This window comes from Panthera leo, chromosome D4 (assembly GCF_018350215.1).
Source record: "Panthera leo isolate Ple1 chromosome D4, P.leo_Ple1_pat1.1, whole genome shotgun sequence".
NCBI lineage: Eukaryota > Metazoa > Chordata > Mammalia > Carnivora > Felidae > Panthera > Panthera leo.
In genome coordinates this window covers 86,407,286-86,429,036 of record NC_056691.1, presented here as the reverse complement: position 1 = coordinate 86,429,036, position 21,751 = coordinate 86,407,286, and the positions used below count along the sequence as shown (strand labels likewise).

Below are 21,751 nucleotides of genomic sequence, written 5' to 3'. Positions count from 1 at the left end.
AGGAAAGGAAAGAAAACAAATGGTTAACTGATAGAGATCCCAGTCATGCAGGACATGAGTCTCCATCAGTTTACAAGTATCTTAGTAAATTAGAAGAAAAAGTCAATCTTATCAATAGCCTAATCTCCAGAAACCTATAGATTCAGTTTCCTGGAGCCCCCACATCACCCCTCATAGTAATATGGGGAAGAAAGGCAAGAAGGACATAGCAGGTAACATTAAATTTCCAGATACCTTGCAGCCCATTGACAAATAATTGAGGCTGGCAGAGAAGACTATTTCACAGGGAAATCCCTACTGTCTTAATGTTAATGTTTTGCTAGAGGGAAAAATATCTTAGCTTGACAATAGCTAGGCCTCCAGTATTCTGTAAATCTTCTTTAGCATATTAACATCTCTTAGAAAACTTCCCTTGACTACCTCTTCCATGGCTGTGGTGTATAACCAGTCACTCCTCACAGTCCCAATATAGCTCTTTCTGCCCATGGATCCTGTCCCTGTGCTTTAATAAAATCACATTTTTGCACCAAAGATGTCTTCAAGAATTCTTTCTTGGCCCTTGGCTCCAGAACCCCCCCCATCACCCCAGCACTTCATCACGGGTGAAGTGGGGGTGCCAGCAACTCAGCCCCCCAACCCTCTCCAGCTGCCTGGCTCTGGCTGGGCCTCTGCCATTGGACCATTCAGCTGGTGGCTGAATATGGGTGTGAGATGTGAGATGTGGCCCCTCAGTGTGCTAAGAAGCAGGGGCAAGTGAGGGCTGCTGCTGGTGTGGGGTTGGGCCTGGAGTTGGGAGCTAGAAGCGTTCAGTCAGACTGGACTCTGCTTCTATGGCCTTCATCCCTTTCTAGGGATCACAGTTTCTGGAAGTGATGCTAATAGGAGCCTGCCTTTTGCTCTTTTCCCTCTCAGATGGCCCAGAGGTCAAGGAACACACAATGGGGACCGGGGGACATATGTTTATTTAGCAACCAAGGAGGGGTTCTGTCAGCTGGGCAGCTGGGGAGCAGCTGGTGGGCTGTGCAGTGAGAAGGGTCCCCTGGTTCTCTCAGTGGTTTCCAGGCTGGTGGGAACATCTGGGCGGTACCCTGGGCAGACAGCAGTGGGAGGGGATGGGGTAGAGAGAGCCAAAGGGCACCTGAGAGGGAGTCAGGGGAATAGAGAGGGTAGCAGTGCTGGGCAGGTGGGACAAAGGCAGACCTGGGACCCCCCTCCAGCTGCACCATGGCTCCCATCAGCCCCCTCTGCAGCCATACTTACCGCACACTTGCTCATTTATCCATGCACTCATCTGTGGGGGACAGAGTGGTCAGCATGGGCAGAGATGTGTTTGTAGGATCCCTGACCTCTAGGGCCCCTGCACTGCCTCTGGGCTGCCTTGGCCCTAGGTTGGCCCAGCTACAGAAGCTCTGGGGTTCCCCTCACGGATGGTATAGCAGAATGATGGATGATGGTGCAGGGGACTGAGGGAGAGGCTTGAGGACAAGAAGACCTGGGTGACACCCATTGTCCAAAGGAGGCCTGTGTGGCCCAGCCACAGTTCTGATTGGGCACCAAGCCTTCTGCCTGTTTGCCTGCTGAGTCCTGACAGACCCTCAGCCTTGGGGAGGCACTTGCGCAGGCCAGGCTGCCTGAAGACAAGGGCACCTCCCAAGTCAGTAGTGAGCCAGCCCCAGGGCAAAAGGGAGGTGGCCCAGGAGAAACGAGCCTGGGCAAAGGGAGAGGTGACCAGGCAAGGAGACTGAGGAAACTTGGCCCCAGATGTGTAATTCTCATGTGGGCAGGCCTGAACTATTGTGAAGGAGGAATATTTGGGAACCAGAACCCTGGGTGTGGCAGGGTCTTCCTGAACCTGAAGTGGCTCCTGGGGCTCCAGTAACTGTAGCAGGGACCTGGGTCCCTCCTCTACCCCCTTCCCTAGTGAGGCAACATCAGACCTGGCTAGTCCCCAAGTGCCCTTCCTCTCTTCCCAACTGGTGACTACCGATGGGGGTAAGGAAGATGATGTGGTCTTCGGTGAGTCCCAGGGATTTGGCGAAACTGATGAAGACTTCCTTCAGCACAGAAGGCAGGTCCTTGTTCCTCCCTGTGGGCAAGATGGCTGGTTAGTGGCTGGAAAAAGTTCCATAAATATTGTTGAACATGTGAATGAAACCTCAGACCCCTTTCTCATGAGAGGTTCTGTGGAAAGACCCCTGCCCACCACCCAGGGACTCAGAGTAAAGGGGATGTGAGGACTGGATGTGATGGGCCTCTTTTCCCCCAGCATGAACAAGAGCCAGGTCTCAGAGGGGGTAAGACACACCATAGAGTGTAACCTTGATGTACTCCTGGTTGTTGAAAACTTTCTTGAAGTACAGTATGGCAAACTGGTTGTAGTTTGTGGTCACCACTCGGGTAGTGTAGTTCTGCGTTCCAGTGTAACCTGCATGGTGGATAGTGAGGGATCAGCATGCCCTGGCCAGGCAGAGGGAGCAATTGCTTCCTCCCTGGCCTCCACAGTTTGGTATCTGCATGGAGGGGCAGGGAGGTCTGGGGCCTTGGAGATGCACCCCACTCAGGACTCACGCTCAATATTGCTCAGGTTGAATTGGCCTAGATGCAAATTTGGGATGAAAATTTTGGTCCAGTGGTCACAGTTCTGGTCCCTGTGCAAAAAACAGATGGGTGGGTAAGAAGGTGACAGCCCACCATGCCACAGCAGGAGACTCGCACCCCACCCCTGGTATGGGCCTGGCTCTTTCCCACTGAGCCTATCCCTGCCTGTCCCTGCCAACTCTGCCCTGAGTCACCTGACCTGCTCAGACTCTCCCTCCAGCACCTGTTGTCCTTCCTTCTTCTGGGCTGTTTCCCCTTGGTCACCTTCCCTCTATACTGTCTTCCCCCACATGTGGCATTTGTCCCTTATTCTTTTTTTTTTTTAACTTTTTCTAGATGTTCATTTTTGAGAAAGAGAGAGACAGAGCAAGAGTGGAGGAGGGGCAGAAAGAGAGGGAGACACAGAATCCAAAGCAGGCTCCAGGCTCTGAGCTGTCAGCACAGAACCCTATGCGGGGCTCAAACCGACAAACCGTGAGATCATGACCAGAGACAAAGTTGGACACTTAATCAACTGAACCACCCAGGTGCACCTGTCCCCTATTCTAATCTTGTAGGCTCCTGCTGTAACCTCTCCTTGGGGAATTACCACTGAGGCTGTAATCTGCTGGATGCCAAAGACTCCCTTAGTTGTTGGGCCAACCCTGACCTCTCACCTGTGTCCCATCTGGTCCCATAGCACCCAAGGCCTGATCTCCCCACACCTGTGTTTCTTTCTTCTGCTCTTTCCATGACAGATGCAACAGCCCCACCCAAGTAGAGGGCCAGAAAGTGAGAGGAGCTGGATAATCCTTGGCTCCTTTCTCTAGGTCCTAATCTGCCCCCACTCTGGTACTCTGGTCATCTCCCACCTATGACTTGATCAGCCTCCTGGGCTGCACATCATCATTCCTCTTCCTGCTGCAGCCACACCCACTCCTCACCAGTACCCGAGGCCCCCCGACACTGTGGTCACCGCCCCTCTCCAGACCACTCATCAGCTCCTGCTCAGGACAGCCATGAGATGTCTTGCTGTTTCTTGAAGAAGTGGCTCTCTCTGCGTCAGTCCACCAGCCCTGTCATGAAGGTCCCAAACCTCCTTCTGACGCAGGTTGTTTTCTCAAGGCCTGATCCACAGATCACCTCCCTGGAAGCCCTTGACAAAGCCCTAGATAGGATCCCAGGCTGGATCGAGCAACCCTCCTCCCATTCTAGGATACCCCGAGTTCTCTTTGTCTTGTCACTGATGACCACCTTTGTCCATCCCCATTACTGTTCTGTGTCTGTGCTGAAGTGACCAAGAAATGTTGATCTAGTGAATGAAAGAAGAAATAAATACACGGATCCAGCATAGGATGAATGATCATCTTCCAGCTTTGGTCACCCCTTGGCTATGTCTTCAGTATGCCTCTTGGACTCCCAGGGCAGCCCTCTAGGCCCCACATGTTCCCCTAGTAGGTGGTAGCTCTCACCAGACCACGGTAGAGGTGACATTGTAGCTGTTGTCTTCGTTCAGCACGTAGGTGGCAGTATACATCTTCAACTGGCTGTGTTTTTCTTTATTAAATTCATTCCCTGCCAATCCTAAGACATACCATTTCCCCTGGAACTACAATGGGAACTGATGATAGGCAGAGCAAGAAGATGCCCCAAGCGGGCCTCCTGCTCCATCCCTGCAGGCAACTCTAGGCAGCCTACCATGAACAAGATGTCCCTCACCTGGGCTGGAGGAACCCAGACTGGCCATCAGGCTGCTCTGATAAAGCCAGGAGAAGCTGGAGCCCATCAGGACAGGCTGGAGCCCTGAGTGTGTCAGGGACAGGGTGACACTTGGCAAGTGGCCAGCTGGCAACCATGAGTCTCAGTTTTCTCATCATGTAGAAGGCCTGAAAATGTTCCCACCTTGCATGGACTGGTGGGGATTATGGAAGAGAGTGTGACCTAGTGTAGTTCAGTTCAGCTGACCCTCTTGTCAGCAAGGTTGCATATGGATGGGGGCATGAAGTGTTCCTACCATGAGGGAACCCAAGGGCAGACTGAGCTAAAGCCTGAGCCCATACTGCCTCTCCTCTCCTCTGTTCACACTCTTTCCAGGGCCTGCCTGCAGCTGCCCCTCCAGGTCACTTACCTTCTCATTCTGGAAGTCAGACTGCAGAGGGACCCTGAGTAGAGGTGGGGCTGGGGTAGGGTTTGGGGTGGAGTCCTGAGCTTGGGTCTGCAGGGCCCCCAGCAGGGCAAGGCCCAGCCACAAGAGACCTAGGGCCATGACTTCAGGGCCAAAGAAGCAGGCAACATTCCAGACGTTACCTGAAAGGGGATGAGTGAGGAGCCTTCTGGGGGGATGCTATTTATGGTCTCTGTGTCCAATGGCTCACCCAGGGTGGAGCAACTTATCCTTTGCCAAATCTTGGAAGGGTGAGGCAATTGCCAGCAACTCGTGCTGAGGATCATGGCAAGCTCTCTGCCCTTTCCCTCAGGTCAGGATTATGCAAGATGAGGGGCAGGAAGGTCCAGGAGGCTGGAGGATGCATTCCCCATATCTCCACATCTCTGGCAAGGACACTGACTCCCTCCACACTCTCTTCTCCCTGGTTAGCACTGTGTGAGGACAAGGGTCTCTGATCTGGACCAGCTGTCATCTCTGACCTCCAGGAGCCTCTCTCTGGGGCCCAAGTGCACGGTGGGGTAAGTGTGGTGGGACCCCCATCCTGCACCTGATGAAAGCAGAGAATGCCTCAAACCAACAGAGCCCAAGCTGCTTTGTGCTTCTCCAAAGGGACAGGGAAAGGGAGGCAACCCAAAGGGACATTCCTGGTAGGGAAGGACAGAGTGTACCCTGTGCTGCTCATGGAGCCCAGATCCTGGCCCTCCCAGGGACCCACCCTAGGCCATGGCACAGGGTGAAAAACCCTTCCCCTCCCCCTACCACCGAAGGCCTACTGGGGAATGTTCCTGATGAGGGAACATAAGGCAAGCTGAGGGGAAAACACATGCTAGCATGCTCCCCTCCCCCCCAGGTGGGATCTGTGTGACATTCCTCAGGCACTCCTGGACACCCAAGAACAAAGGAAAGGAAAGAAATCAAATGGTTAAGTGATAGAGAACACACTCCTCCATCAGTTTACCTATGTCCTAGTAAATTAGGAGAAAAGGGGAATCTTATCAAGAGCCTAATCTCCAGAAAACTACACTCCATTTCCTGGAGTCCAAATATCGCCCTCCCTCCATAGTCATATGGGGAACAATGGCAAGAAGAAAATGGGAGATGGAATTAAATTTCATTATGACCTGCAGCCCATTTTGACAAACACTTGAGGCACACACAGAGTACAACATTTCTCCAGGAATTCCTTACTGTCTGAATGTTAATGCTTTGCTAGAAAGCAAAACGACCTTAGCTTGACAACATCCAGGCCTCCAGTAATGTGGGAGTCTACTTGAGCATATGAAAATCACTTTAGAAACTTCCTCTTGACTTTATGTCCCCCAATCCCATGGTATATAACCAGTCACTCTTCACAACCCCAGTGTAGCTCTTTCTGCCCAAGAGTCCTGTCCCCATGCTTTAATAAAATCACCTTTTCTGAACCAAAGATTCCTCAAGAATTCTTTCATGGCTGTGAGCTTTGAATCCCCAGCATTCCAGAGCCCCATCATTCCCACCATGAATCAGCCCCTTCCCTCCTCCACGTCCCATTGGCAGGGTGAACCCAGACCTCATCTGGCCCTAAGGGACTTGGCCTCTCTTGTGGGCCCAATGAACTGAAACCCCAAGCTAGGCATGCAGCCACAAATTGGACAGCTTGCCATAGCAGAGCTCTGAGGCTACAGTCTCTGTTCCTTCCTGGTGGGGGACAATGGGAACATGCATCTGCACGGTGTGAAATGGGGTGGGGGCTCAGGAACCAAGGAGGGCTCTCTATCCTGCTGCTCTGGACACTGGGTACTTTGGGTCACAGTGAGTGCAAGGACTCAGCCTCATCCTTGAGAGATCACTGATACCTTCTGCCATCTCTGGCCATAGTCTTGACTGTGGAGCCCAGAGCTAGGACTGGACCCCTTAGAAGTAAGCTCCTGTCATGGCTGATCCTAGCACTGTCCTGGAGGGGGAGGGGCAGTTTCCTCATGGGGGCTTGGTTGTCCATGGGAGGCAGTGAAGGGACCCAGCCCCCAGGGCAGTATCTCCTAGATGTCACCTCGAGGGCCAGAGGTGATGGAATGCCTGACGTGATGCTGACCATAGGGCTGACAGGCTTCAAATGACACTCCCAGAAACCTCATTGGCTCTGTCACCTGCTGGAGGGGAACCGGCTCCCCTCACATGGGCTTTGGGTGTGGACCTGGAGATAAGTTGACTCTGGGTGAATAGGGAGCATAATGTACAAGCTAGAACCCCCCAGCCCCCACTCTCAGGTGGGATATGTGTGACATTCCTCTGGCTGCCCAAGAACAAAGGAAAGGAAAGAAAACACATGGTTAACTGATAGAGATCCCAGTCATGCAGGACATGAGTCTCCATCAGTTTACAAACATCTTAGTAAGTTAGAAGCAAAAGACAATCTTATCAATAGTCTAGTGTCCAGAAGCCTATAGACTCAGGTTCCTGGAGCCCCTATTAACACCCTCCCCACCATGGAGATGCAGGAAGAAAGGCAAGAAGGAAATGGCAGGTAAGATTAAATTTCCTGATACCCTGCAGCCCAGTGACAAATAATTGAGGCACATACAGGGTACAACATTTCCCCAGGACCCCCTACCATTCCTAATATAAATGCCTTACTAGAGGTAAAACAACCTAAGCTTGACAATAGCAAGTCCTAGGGTAGATTAGGAGTCCTCTTTAGCATGTCAGACTCCTTCTGGAGGCCTCCTTCCCTTTTGACTTTACTTCCCCCAACTGCCTAGTATATAAACAGTCACTCTTCCCAACTTCAATGCAGCTTTTTTCTGCCCATGGGTCCTGTCCCCATGTTTTAATAAAATCTTTTTTTTTTTTTTTTTTTTTTTTTTTTTTCTCACCAAGACATCTTCAAGAATTCTTTCTTGGCTGTCAGCTCTGGAACCCTCCCCACCCCACTCAATAACCTCACCATTTGGCCTCCAATGTGGGGTGTGGGTCTTTTCATCTGGACTCAGAGCTTCAGTGCAAACTTGGTGAGTACTTTCTCTTTGCTTCCTTTGCTCTTATTTCAGGGGCTTTTCAAGGAGTCTGGTCTTATTAGAACACTTTCCTGTCTCCATTGCTCAGGCTGTACTCCTGTAGCCCGTGGCTACTCTATGGGGAGGTGAGAGCCTGTCTTTTGGCTGCAAGTGAATCCCCAGGCCAGAATGGTAAAAAGATCCAGAAACTTGTGCCCTCTCTTTATTCCTGTCCTTATATATGGTCATCTGTGTTGGGCATGGGACAGCCACCTAAGTGACTAGCACAGATGCAAATCTTAAGACTCCTGTGTGAGGTTTCCTCCTCATTGGTCTAAAGTATCCCATCCACATCCCTGGCCTAGCTGCTTTTGGCTGTGGGCCCTCCCCTGCAAGCCCGCAAAACCAGTACCTGATTGAATATAAACTCAACTGGGAACCATTTCCTAGGACGTTGGCTGTAAAGACTGTATGTGTTGGACTGTCACTGAGATCATGATGGGTTTCTGTCTTCACTGTTTTCAATGTCCTCTACTAACTACTAACAAAGTAACAAAATTGGGCAATTCCCCTTTGTAAAACCTTTCCAGTTATTTCCATGGCTTAAAAATGGTGGTTTCTGCAGCCTTCTCAGCAAGGCAAACTAGGTCCTTCTGCTGGCCCCTATTTGTAGACTAGGATACAATGGGAAAGTGGGGGGGACACCACCATCCCTCCTACAGAAGCCCTTAATGGTTGGTGATCATAGCAATTTGGTTCAAGGTATGCCTCAGCTCAGTTTGACACCTCAGGAACCTCTGATACATCCTGCGTGGGTGATGCCAACTGGGAGTGGAGGTGGGGGGGGTGGATTTTCGTGGTAATGGACTTTCTCTACTTTTCTGTCTCTAGGAGTAGGACAGGAGCTTCTCCTCAGTACCCAAGGACTCTCCCTTGGGATGCCTTTCTAACCCACTGGAAACAAATTGGATTGCAAAATTTAGGAAAGGGCTGATGTCATGTAACTGTGTATGGCCTTAGTAGGATCTAGCAGTTAGAGGTCTTCTGCAGGAAACAGAATCAATGCACAGAGGTACCCTAGGTCCAGGCCTTCACAGATCTAGGTCAGGACCTGGACCAAAAGCCTCTTGCAGAATGCACTTGCCCAAATGTGTTTGGCTAGTAAACTCCCTCCGGGCATAGTGGATGTCCTAACAGGCCTCCTCCTGATGGAACTCAGGTGCTAGTGGAAGCAAAGGCCCTCCCTGACAAAGGGGATGCTGACTCTTTCTCTCTGTTCCTCTTCCTAATAGATGTGGGAGTCTCTCCCTCATTCATTTCCTGAGTTATCAGCTATAATTGGAGCCAACTGTGGGTAGTCTACCTTGAGACATGGACTTTAAAGACTATTCCCAAGCAGCTGCCCAAACTCCCTTTGTTTCAGGGAAATCCCTTGTCTTCTCTAGCCTGACACAGACTCCCTATTTCCACTTTGGTGGAAATCAAACAAACAAACATGGCATCTCCTCTTTCCCAGCTGACAAAGTTTAGAACCAGAAATCCTCTCTCTCTGCCTCTGGCATTTCGCCTCTTCTGCCTTCCCTTTTCCCTCCTCCTGTTTCTGCATCACCCTCTGTGTGACCTACATAACTGGCTTCTATACCATCCTCCCACCCTCGATGTCAAGGAACGATGAGCACCCCTTTGGATCGCCCACTTCAGATTCCCCCACTGCTGTCCCAGGTAAAATGTGACAATGGGGAACAAATTGATTGTCTTTTAAGTGAACGCAGGTGGAACGTATTCGACGTTTAAGCTTATTTAAGTTTGTTGGTTTAACTGAGATAGATATGTATTTAGAGTTATCAGCATCAAATATAAAACTTTATTCTACCAAGGTTTCCTAAAGATCAAATAAGCTCATGTCTCTGTTGCAATTTGTTAGCAACAAGATGACTTAAAATAATGGTTAATTTTGCGTATCTCAAAGTTTTCATGGATAATTGTTAAGAGAGCTTGCAAAGTCTTTGGTAATCTGACACTTGAGTAAATGGGATTGAATTCATTGGATATCTAGGTCTTTTCCAAATAGAATGGAGTGCTAAAGCATTGATTACTGAACATAGATTTGTGCTTTTGACTTCTTAATGCAGAGAAAGTAGGAATATTTGGGTCTTGGAAAACGTGCTTTGTGGTTAATTGATTCATGAATTTGCCATCTAAAGGATTCTGGTGTAACAGTTTAGAATTGGGTCCTACTTAGTCTCAGCTGGAGAGTAAGGTTTCTAAGAGTCAAAATTCTGCTAAACATAATTAAGACTGATAGAAATAAGGAAAGTCACTCTATATGTAAAAAAGTAGGAATGTGTTAAAAAGATAGAAGGAATGGAAATGTATTTTTTGTTTTAGTAAGAGAAAGTAATTCTGTCCTAAATGAGACTGGTTTGGAGAAAAAGGGCTTGGGAGAAAATGTGAATGAAAGGAAAGTTGTAGAAGGTTCATGAAGGAAATCTTTGGAAAGGAATTTTACGTGTAGTTAGGACAGACTAAGTTGCAATGAGTGGATTTTTAAAAGTACACTGGTATAAGGTTGAAATTCTGAATTTCTCTCTGTTCAAAAGACAAAGTTTTTTGATGGTTTGGATCTTGATAAATAATAATAATAATAATAATAATAATAATAATACACAAAGATTGTTTTCTGTTTTGTCTGCCGGGAAACCACAGCTTTAGGTTTCGTCTTTATCAGGTCATTGATCGCTTAGCTAAAACTTCTCACTGTTAAAGGAGCTAAGTTTTTCTAACAACTGTATAACCCTACATATTTGCCTTTGGAATCTCTTATTGCCATCTTGGTTAAATAAATATTTTAAAGCGTTAAGATTTGTAATGATCTGAATCCCATTTCAGATGTGCTCTATAACTTTCTAAGGTTTGACAAACTTCCCAGGAATTAAATTGTAAAGAAAGTCTTTGTGACCAATGAGGGCTTTTTATTAGGTATGTTAAGTGTAAACCCTGTTAAAGAATGGTAAACCTTACTTTATATTGCTTGGGTAAATGTTGTAACTGTTCAAAGATATGTGCAATCCCTAAAGTTTAATATGTTTTTGTAATAAAGTTGTCACTTCACATTCTGATTATCAAAGTGTTGTGTATCACAGAAATAACTGAATTTCCCTATCAATTGTATCATAACGAACTCTCATCAGATTGCTAACCATGTCCATTTGTGAGTTTTGTCACTTATAATTATTGCATTTATTCTCTTTCAAAACGTGTTTCCTCTTCAAGAGGATTTATAAAAAGGGCATTTAGGACAAATTCAGGCATTTGACAGCTTTAAAATCCTAAAATTAAACAGGTAAGAATTTCCAGAACTAAAAAACTGCATTTGAACTGAACAACAGTTAGTAATATGGGACTAAATGAACTGAGAAAGGTTATAGTTTTGGTGACTCTTGTGGGAAACATTGCTGGCTCTCTAATGTTCGCTCTTCCAGATTAAGGAAACTTTCTCTTAAGATATTTATAATGTACAGAAATGTGATAAAATATCCCTCTGTAAATAAATTGAAACATCTAACTTTTCTCTCTACCTGAATGAACCCTCTGAAATTCAAAAAGTCTCAGTGAGTATACTTCCACAGTCATCATACTTACCTGTGTAAGTTCAGTGAGAATCTATTCTCCTTGTAAAATTGAAAATACTATTTATTTTACTACGGCTTTGACTGGAATGTCCTATTTGAGAGAAATGCATAGACCACAATATGACCATATGGCTTTAGGGAACTAAGGTTGACTTTATGAAACATGAAGCCAATAAAGCCCCTTGGAAATGTTGACCTGATGCCTTGCTTACAGAGTTCCCAGCAGCCTTACCAGGTGAGTAAAGAATGTCACTTCTGGGCAGGTGCAGGGACCTCAGGATATCTTGGGGACCTTGTTGAGGGGAATTCACCCAAATCTGCAGGTATTGCAGGCATGTTTGATGCCAAGTATTTGGCTTGGCTTCTGGACTGGAGGGGCTACTGAAAATTCAATGTAGATTCTTTATAAAAAGTTACAGGAAAGCAAATTAAAGAAGATCTATATGATCAATCACTATTTTAGCTGAGCTTATGTAAACAATTAGGGCAAGTTTATGAAAACTGGACTTGTTTTACAAGCAAATAAATTAGTCTTGATCTGGCTATCTCTGGAAATGAGGGTGTTTAGAGAGAAAGAAATTGTTTCAGTAACTCACTGTTACAAATGTTAAATTCTGATTGTCTTTAAATGTTGTTTGCCTAACTGGACAATGTGAGGTAAACTTCAGAAAAATTATCATAATAGCACAGGTATGGACAACCTTTTTGCTTCTTATTCTGTGGGAATAGTAACAGGACCCATTGGGCATACAAGCATTTGAGCAACTGGAAAGTGGGGTGGACTCCCCCAATTGTATATGAAAAGTCTCTTCTCACTGTAGACCTATCAACAGATAAAATATATTGCCTTATTCAATCATTCATTTGAGGCTCAGTTAATTCATGAATTTCTAAATAAATATGCAAAATATATCCTTCCTACACCTGATCTGACAGTTACTAGAAACCCATCCCATATAAACCCCAAACTCCTGGTTTATTAAAGGGTTGAAAGTCTAATATAGCAGGGAATTTAACTCCAAAATGGAAGGGCTCCTACTGGGTCATATTATGTACTCCCACTGCAATAAAGTTAGAGGGGAACACTTCATGAGCTCCTGTATATAAAATAAAACCTGTACCCCCTTCCCAGGAATTCAATGAGCAAACTAATGTGCCTTCTTATTACTGTGAACTTGTGGAAGACCTCCAACTTCTCTTAGGATGGTTGTACCTCTTTTTTTTTCATCTTCTTTTCCCAATTTCTACTACCAGTTCCTTATAACAATGAGCCATTCAAAATGATCACACAGACATTTGAGTTACAAACCAGAAAGACCAGTTTGATTCCTGCTCCCTGTTCTCACAAGCCTAACGTCTAAAAAAAATCTCATGGCAGTACTAGGAGACACTGGGTTTGTTATCTGCTCTAACCATTAACCTGTATTTTTCTTTTTTCTATAAAAGTACCTCTTTTTAATTACCTGCTGGCTTATTAAACAAAACAGAGTCAATATGATAGCTATACACTCCCTGTTACACAGTTAAGGCCTTAAATGACTCTCAAAGTAACATTATATTGCTAAATACCAAAATAACCCAAATGCATAAAACACTTACACAAAACAGAATGGCTTCAGATGTTTTAAGTGCTGCACAAGGGGAACTTAAACTCTCATAAGAACAAAATGGTATATATACATTCCAGACTATAACAAAAAATTTTCAGGATTTTAACTGACATGAATACTCAAATTGACACATTAAACAATTCCTCCCTTTAGTGATGGGCTAAACTCTTGGACTGGAGGATTTTTGTTAGCTACCAAAGGACCTTTCATTTGAGCTAATCTTTCTAGTTATTCTGCTTAGGTTTTGCTGTTTTTCCCCAAGTCTCACTGCCTGGTGCCAAGACTCCATCACTGCAATAACTTCAAGTCAACACATGATCCTTTCTACTCAAGGTGGTTCATACACGTTGTCCATCTTGGATTCAGCTGCCTCACCTTACTGCCCTGTATGTTCCCTAAGGGACCAATATTGACCCATAGGTAGGGACTACTCTATGCCTCTACTCAGCAGGAAGAAGCTAAGGAAGATGAGACCTTCTTCCTTCAACAACCTTTAAGATATAAAGGTCAAAATTGTTTTGGGGGAGATATGATGACAGATCATGTAGCAAACTGAGGGCAAAACAGATTGGCATATCCCCCCTCCCCTAGGTGGAATATGTGTGGTATTCCTCTAACGAACACTCCTGGCTACCCAAGAACAAAAGAAAGGCATTTAAGTGCTTGCCATGGTGATGTAGGAAATTTAGGCAAGTGAAAAATTAAATCCTCTTACTGCCTACAGCCTGTTGGCAAGTCCTTGAAACCAGCAGTGACCTCCCTTAGGAGCTCAGCTGTCTCATTAATAACACTTTGCTAGGGGCAAAGAGAACCTTAGCCCAACATTATCCCAACCTCCAGGATCCTGTAAGTCTATTTCCTTTATCTCAACTGCCCCAAAGTATATGCTAGCAATCATACTCCAAGTTTATGTCCCTGATATGCATCTGAAGGGTCTCATGACTGAAGTTTTATTCAATGGTAATAAGTGGTGTTTCTCTAGCAACAGGAAGCCCTTCAAGGTCTTGGAAACCTTGCTTCCAAAATACCTTAGAGACTTATTCTATCCATGACACCCTCCATCCTGAGGGTATATAATCAGTTACCCATCACAGCCCCAGTGCAGCTCTTCCTGCCCCTGGGTCCTGTCCCTGTGCTTTAATAAAATCACCTTTTTGCACCAAAGACATCTTCAGGAATTCTTTCTTGGAGGTCAGCTCTGGACAACCCACCACCACCCCAAAACTTCATCAATATACATTCTAGATTATCACAACATATTTCTGGATTTCTAACTGACCAGAATACTCAAATTGGTGCCTAAAACAATCCCTCCCTTTCTTTTAATGATTGGTTAAACTCCTGGACTTGAGGATTTTCATCAATTACAAAGGACTTTTATTTGGGCATTTCTTTCTTGTTATTCTAATTACGTTTTGCTGTTTCTCCCTTGTCTCTCTGCGTCATGACAAGACTCCATCACTACAATAACTTCGATCCAACGGATGATCCTTTCTACTAAAGGAGGTTCATACTCATTGTCCACCTTGGATGCAGCTGCCTCTTCCTCTGTAGCTCTTCCATATGTTCCCCAACTGATCAATATTGACTCATGGATAGGGACATCCTATGTCCCTACTGAGCAAGAAATAGCTACAGAAGATGGGACTTCCACCTTCAACAACCTTTAAGATGTAAGGGTCAAAATTGTTTAGGGGTGATATGATGAGGGAGAATAAGGCAAGCTGAGGGCCAAGTACAAGCTAGTATTACCCCTCCCCCCACCCCAGGTGAGTTGTGTGTGACATTCCTCAGACACTCCTGGCTGCCCAAGAACAAAGGAAAGAAAACAAATGGTTAACTGATAGAGATCCCAGTCATGCAGGACATGAGTCTCCATCAGTTTACAAATATCTTAGTAAATTAGAAGAAAAAGGCAATCTTATCAATAGCCTAATCTCCAGAAACCTATAGACTCAGTTTCCTGGAGCCCCCACATCACCCCTCATAGTAATATGGGGAAGAAAGACAAGAAGGAAATGGCAGGGAACATTAAATTATCAGATACCCTGCAGCTTATTGACAAATAATTGAGGCTGGCAGAGAAGAACATTTCACCAGGAACTCCCCACTGTGTTAATGTTAATGCTTTGCTAGAGGGAAAAATACTTTAGCTTGACTATAGCTAGACCTCCAGTACTCTGTAAATCTTCTTTAGCATATGAAAATCTCCTTAAAAACTTCCCTTGAATTTGCCTCCTCCAAAGCCATAGTGTATAAACAGTCACTCTTCACAACCCAAGTGCAGCTCTTTCTGTCCATGGGTCCTGTCCTTGTGCTTTAATAAAATTACATTTTTGCATCAAAGACGTCTTCAAGAATTCTTTCTTGGCCTTCTGGCTGGGCCACTGCCATTGGACCTGCTGCAGGTGGCTGACATGGTGTAAGATGTGAAATGTGGCCCCTCAGTGTGCTAGGAGGCAAGGGCAAGTGAGGGCAGCTGCTGGTGTGGGGCTGGGCCTGGAGTTGGGAATGTTCAGCTAGGAGTGTTCAGTCAGACTGGACTCTGCTTTTGTGGCCTTCATCCCTTCCAGGGGACCAGAGTTCCTGGGAGTGATGCTAATAGGAGCCTGCCTTTTGCTCTTTTCTCTCAGAAGGCACAGAAGTCAAGGACCACAGAATGGGAACTGGGGGACATGTGTTTATTTAGCAACCAAGAAAGGGTTCTGTCAGCTGGGAAGTCTGGGGAGCAGCTGGTGGTCTGTGCAGTTAGAGGGTCCCCTGGCTCTCTCAATGGTGTCCAGGCTGGTGGGAACAGCTGGGCGGTGCCCTGGATACAGGCTGGTGGGAGGGCATGGGGTGGAGAGAAAGCCAAAGGGCACCTGAGAGGGAGTCAGGGGAATAAAGAGGACAGCAGTGCTGGGCAGGTTGGACAAAGGAAGACCTGGGACCCCGCCCAGTTGCACCATGGTGCCAATCAGTCTCCTCTGCAGCCATACTTACCGCACACTTGTTTACTTATCCATGCACTCATCTGTGGGGGACAGAGTGGTCAGCATGGGAAAGGATGTGTTTGTGGGGTCCCTGACCTCCAGGACCCCTGCACTGCCCCTGGGCTGCACTGGGCCTCAGCCTAGTCTAGCCACAGAAGCTCTGGGTCTCCTTTCATAGATGGTACAGCAGAGGGCTGGATGATGGGGCAGGGACTGGAGGAGAGGCCTGAGGACAAGCAGACCTGGGTGACACCCATTCTCCAAAGGAGGCAGGTGAGGCCCAGCCACAGTTCTGATTGGGCACCAAGCCTTCTGCCTGTTTACCTGCTGAGTCCTGACACACCCTCAGCCTTGGGGAGGGACCTGCTCAGACCAGGATGCCTGAGGACAAGGGCACCTCCCAAGTCCGTAGTGAGCCAGCCCCAGGGCAAAGGGGGAGGTGACCCAGGAAAAACTGGCCTGGGTGGAGGGGGATGTGGCCAGGTCAGGAGAATGAGTTAACTTGGCCCCAGGCCTGCAATTCTCATGTGGGCAGGCCTGAGCTCTTGTGAAGGAGGAATACTTGGGAACCAGAACCCTGGGTGTGGCAGCATCTTCCCGAAACTGAAGTGGCTCCTGGGGCTCCAGTGACCACAGCAGGGGCCTGGGTCCCTCCTCTCCCCCCTTCCCTAGTGAGGCAACATCAGGCCTGGACAGTCCCCATGTGCCTTTCTCCTCTGCCCAGCTGGTGATTACCATTGGGGATAGGGAAGATGATGTGGTCGTCAGTGAGGCCCAGGGATTTGATGAAGCTGATGAAGATTGCCTTCGGTACAGAAGGCACCTCCTTGGTCCTCCCTGTGGCCAAGATGGCTGGTTAGTGGCTGGTGAAAGCTCCATAATGATTGTTGAATGTGTGAACAAAGACTCAGACCCCTTCTTCATGAGGGGTTCTGTGGAAAGACCTCTCTCCCGCCTCCCTGGGGCTCAGAGTGAAGGAGACCTGAGGGCTGGATGCGATGGGCCTCTTCTCACCCAGCATGAACAAGAACCGGGTCGCACCAGGTGTAAGACCCACCATAGAGGACGACCTTGATGTACTCCTGGTTGTCGTGAACTTTCTTGAAGTACAGTATGGCAAACTGGTTGTAGTCTGTGGTCACCACTTTTGAAGTGTAGTTCTGGATTCCAGTGTAACCTGCATGGTGGATGGTGAGGGATCAGCGTGCCCTGGCCAGGCAGAGGGAGCTATTGATTCCTCCTCGGACTCCACTGTTTGGCATCTATGTGGAGGGGCAGGGAGGTCCGGGGCCCCTGAGATGCACACCCCACTCAGGACTCACGCTCAATGTTGCCCAGGTTGAATTGGCCTAGACGCAAATTTGGGAGGAAAATTTTGGTCGAGGGATGACAGGTCTGGTTCCTGTGGAAGCAAGAGATGGGTGGGAAAGAGGGTGACAGCCCACCCTGCCACAGCAGGAGACCTGCACCCCACCCCTGGAATTGGCCTGGCTCTTCCCCACTGAGCCCATCCCTGCCTTTCCCTGCCAACTCTGCCCTGAGTCACCTGACCTGCTCAGACTCTCTCTCCAGCACTTGCTGTCCTTTCTTCTTCTGGGCTGTTTCCCCTTGGTGGCCTTCCCTCTCTACTGTCTTCCCCCACCTGAGGAATTGTCCCCCCCTTTTTAAAACTTTTTTTAGATATACATTAATTTTTGAGAAAGAGAGAGACAGAGCAAGAGATGGGGAGGGACAGAGAGAGAGGAAGACACAGAATCCAAAGCAGCGTCCAGGCTCTGAGCTGTCAGCACAGAACCCGACCCAGGGCTCAAACCCACAAACCCTGAGATCATGACCAGAGACAAAGTTGGACACTTAAACAACTGAGTTACCAGGTGCCCCTGTTCCCTATACTTATCTTGCAGGCACCCGCTTTAACCTCTCCTGGGGGGAATCACCACTGAGGCTCCAGTCTGCTGGATGCCAAAGACTCCCTTAGCTGTTGGGCTAAACCTGACCTTTCACCTGCATCCCATCTGGTCCCCTGCCACCCCAGAGCCAATCTCCCCACACTTGCCTTTCTTCTGTTCCTTCCATGACCGATGCTCTAGCCCCATCCCCAAGTGCCAGAGTCAGAAACCCAGGGGAGCTGGGTAATCCTTGGCTCCCCTCTCTAGGTCCTAATCTGCCCCTGCTCTGGTCATTTCCCTCCTATGACTGATAAGCTTCCTGGGCTGCACACCATCATTCCACTCTCTGCTACAGCCACATCTGCTCTTCACCAGTACCTGAGGCTCCTGCCAGGGTGGCCACCCACCGGCCCCCCAACAGACTGCTCATCAACTCCTGTTCAGGGCAGCCATGAGATTGCTTGCTATTTCTTGAAGAAGTGGCTCTGACTCAGTCCAGCAGCCCTGCCATAAATGTCCCAGGTCTCCTTTTTAAAAATTTTTTTTTTCAACGTTTTTTATTTATTTTTGGGACAGAGAGAGACAGAGCATGAACGGGGGAGGGTCAGAGAGAGATGGAGACACAGAATCTGAAACAGGCTCCAGGCTCTGAGCGGTCAGCACAGAGCCCGATGCGGGGCTCGAACTCACGGACCGCGAGATCGTGACCTGGCTGAAGTCGGACGCTTAACCGACTGCGCCACCCAGGCGCCCCAAAATGTCCCAGGTCTCCTGATGCAATTTGGTTTCTCAAGGTCCAGCCCACAGACCACCTCCCTGGAAGCCCTGGACAAAGCTCAAGGTGGGATTCCAGGCTGGATCCACCGACCCTCCTCCCATTCTAGGACACCCCGAGCTCTCTTTGTCTTGTCACTGATGATCGCTTTTGTCCAACCGCAGTACTGTTTTGTGTCTGTGCTGAAATGACCAAGAAATGTTGATTTAGTAAATGAAAGAAGGAATAAATACAGGGATCCAGTACCCAGTGGTAGGATGAATGATCATCTTTCACCTTTGGTCACCCCTTGGCTATGTCTTCAGTATGCTTCTTGGACTCCCAGAGCAACCCTCTAGGCCCTACATGCTTCCCTACTAGGTGGTGGCTCTCACCAGGCCACAGTAGAGGTGACATTGTAGCTGTTGTCTTCGTTCAGCTCGTAGTTGGCAATGTACATCTTCATCCTCCTGTGCTTTTCTTTATTGAATCCGTTCCCTGCCAATCCTAAGAAGTACCATTTCCCCTGGAACTACAATGGGGGCTGATAATAGGCAGAGCCAGGAGCAGCCCCAGGGGGCCCTCCTGCTCCATTCCTGCAGGCACCTCTAGGCAGCCTGGGCCTCAACCAGAAGCCCCTCAAACTGGGCTGCTGGGACCCAGCTGGCCACACAGGCTGGGCTGATGAGCCTGGCAGGAGCTGGAGCCCATTAGGCCAGGCAGGAGCCCTCAGTGTGTCAAGGACAGGGTAACACTTGACAAGTGGTCAGCTGGCATTCCTGAGCCTCAGTTTCCTCATCATGTAGAGGGCCTGAAGATGTTCCCACCTTGCATGGACTGCAGGGATTATGGAAGAAAGTGTGAACCAGGGGAGTCTGCTCAGCTGACCCTCTTGTCAGCAAGGTTGGGTGTGGATGGAGGCACGGGGTGTGCCTTCCATCAGGGCACCAGACGGCAGACTGAGCTAAAGCCTGAGCCCATCCTGTCTCTCCTCCCCTGTTGACACTCATCCTGGGACCTCCCTGCAGCTGCACCACCAGGTCACTTACCTGCTCATTCTGGAAGTCAGGCTCCACAGGGACCGAGAGCAGAGGCGGGGCTGGGATCAGGTTTGGGGTGGAATCCTGGGCATGGGTCTGCAGAGCACCCAGCAGGGCAAGGCCCAGCCACAGGATACCTAAGGCCATGACTTCAGGGCCAAGGAGGCAGGCACCACTTTCAGTTTCCCTGAAAGAGGGGATGAGTGAGGAGACTTCTGGGGGGATGCTATTTATGGTCTCTGTGTCCAATGGCTCACCCCAGGGTGGAGCGACTTATCCTTTGCCAAATCCTGGAAGGGTGAGGCAATTGCCAGCAACTCGTGCTGAGGATCATGGCAAGCTCTCTGCCCTTTCCCTCAGGTCAGGATTATGCAAGATGAGGGGCAGGAAGGTCCAGGAGGCTGGAGGATGCATTCCCCATATCTCCACATCTCTGGCGGGGACAGTGACTCCCTCCACACTCTCTTCTCCCTGGTTAGCACTGTGTGAGGACAAGGGTCTCTGATCTGGACCAGCTGTCATCTCTGACCTCCAGGAGCCTCTCTCTGGGGCCCAAGTGCACGGTGGGGTAAGTGTGGTGGGACCCCCATCCTGCACCTGATGAAAGCAGAGAATGCCTCAAACCAACAGAGCCCAAGCTGCTTTGTGCTTCTCCAAAGGGACAGGGAAAGGGAGGCAACCCAAAGGGACATTCCTGGTAGGGAAGGACAGAGTGTACCCTGTGCTGCTCATGGAGCCCAGATCCTGGCCCTCCCAGGGACCCACCCTAGGCCATGGCACAGGGTGAAAAACCCTTCCCCTCCCCCTACCACCGAAGGCCTACTGGGGAATGTTCCTGATGAGGGAACATAAGGCAAGCTGAGGGGAAAACACATGCTAGCATGCTCCCCTCCCCCCCAGGTGGGATCTGTGTGACATTCCTCAGGCACTCCTGGACACCCAAGAACAAAGGAAAGGAAAGAAATCAAATGGTTAAGTGATAGAGAACACACTCCTCCATCAGTTTACCTATGTCCTATAAATTAGGAGAAAAGGGGAACCTTATCAAGAGCCTAATCTCCAGAAAACTACACTCCATTTCCTGGAGTCCAAATATTGCCCTTCCTCCATAGTCATATGGGGAACAATGGCAAGAAGAAAATGGGAGATGGAATTAAATTTCATTATGACCTGCAGCCCATTTTGACAAACACTTGAGGCACACACAGAGTACATTTCTCCAGGAATTCCTTACTGTCTGAATGTTAATGCTTTGCTAGAAAGCAAAACGACCTTAGCTTGACAACATCCAGGCCTCCAGTAATGTGGGAGTCTACTTGAGCATATGAAAATCACTTTAGAAACTTCCTCTTGACTTTATGTCCCCCAACCCCATGGTATATAACCAGTCACTCTTCACAACCCCAGTGTAGCTCTTTCTGCCCAAGAGTCCTGTCCCCGTGCTTTAATAAAATCACCTTTTCTGAACCAAAGATTCCTCAAGAATTCTTTCATGGCTGTGAGCTTTGAATCCCCAGCATTCCAGAGCCCCATCATTCCCACCATGAATCAGCCCCTTCCCTCCTCCACGTCCCATTGGCAGGGTGAACCCAGACCTCATCTGGCCCTAAGGGACTTGGCCTCTCTTGTGGGCCCAATGAACTGAAACCCCAAGCTAGGCATGCAGCCACAAATTGGACAGCTTGCCATGGCAGAGCTCTGAGGCTACAGTCTCTGTTCCTTCCTGGTGGGGGACAATGGGAACATGCATCTGCACGGTGTGAAATGGGGTGGGGGCTCAGGAACCAAGGAGGGCTCTCTACCCTGCTGCTCTGGACACTGGGTACTTTGGGTCACAGTGAGTGCAAGGACTCAGCCTCATCCTTGAGAGATCACTGATACCTTCTGCCATCTCTGGCCATAGTCTTGACTGTGGAGCCCAGAGCTAGGACTGGACCCCTTAGAAGTAAGCTCCTGTCATGGCTGATGCTAGCACTGTCCTGGAGGGGGAGGGGCAGTTTCCTCATGGGGGCTTGGTTGTCCATGGGAGGCAGTGAAGGGACCCAGCCCCCAGGGCAGTATCTCCTAGATGTCACCTCGAGGGCCAGAGGTGATGGACCTCGAGGGCCAGAGGTGATGGAATGCCTGACATGATGCTG

At 48.4% G+C, this 21,751-nt stretch overlaps 2 protein-coding genes across 4 annotated transcripts; both read right to left on the bottom strand.

Moving 5' to 3' along the window:
* Nucleotides 1–949: 949 nt before the first annotated feature.
* Nucleotides 950–4,890, bottom strand: LOC122204399 (neutrophil gelatinase-associated lipocalin-like). Of its 2 annotated transcripts, none has more exons than XM_042911836.1 (7): nt 4,706–4,890; nt 4,050–4,186; nt 2,569–2,648; nt 2,306–2,425; nt 1,985–2,086; nt 1,261–1,291; nt 950–1,138 (listed from the first exon to the last, which is right to left on the bottom strand). In XM_042911836.1, exons 1-6 carry the CDS (start codon nt 4,841–4,843, stop codon nt 1,272–1,274), a joined length of 597 nt encoding a protein of 198 aa, XP_042767770.1. In that variant the 5' UTR covers nt 4,844–4,890; the 3' UTR covers nt 950–1,138; nt 1,261–1,271. The 2 variants fall into 2 exon arrangements, with proteins under 2 accessions (XP_042767770.1, XP_042767771.1); XM_042911837.1 differs by having other exon boundaries at nt 950–1,088; nt 4,706–4,889.
* Nucleotides 4,891–15,618: 10,728 nt separating this feature from the next.
* LOC122204400 (neutrophil gelatinase-associated lipocalin-like) lies at nt 15,619–19,848 on the bottom strand. Of its 2 annotated transcripts, none has more exons than XM_042911838.1 (7): nt 19,623–19,848; nt 18,969–19,105; nt 17,253–17,332; nt 16,988–17,107; nt 16,666–16,767; nt 15,941–15,971; nt 15,619–15,819 (listed from the first exon to the last, which is right to left on the bottom strand). In XM_042911838.1, the coding sequence occupies exons 1-6, from the start codon at nt 19,758–19,760 to the stop codon at nt 15,952–15,954; spliced, it is 597 nt and encodes a 198-aa protein (XP_042767772.1). In that variant the 5' UTR covers nt 19,761–19,848; the 3' UTR covers nt 15,619–15,819; nt 15,941–15,951. The 2 variants fall into 2 exon arrangements, with proteins under 2 accessions (XP_042767772.1, XP_042767773.1); XM_042911839.1 differs by having other exon boundaries at nt 15,619–15,778.
* Nucleotides 19,849–21,751: the final 1,903 nt, after the last annotated feature.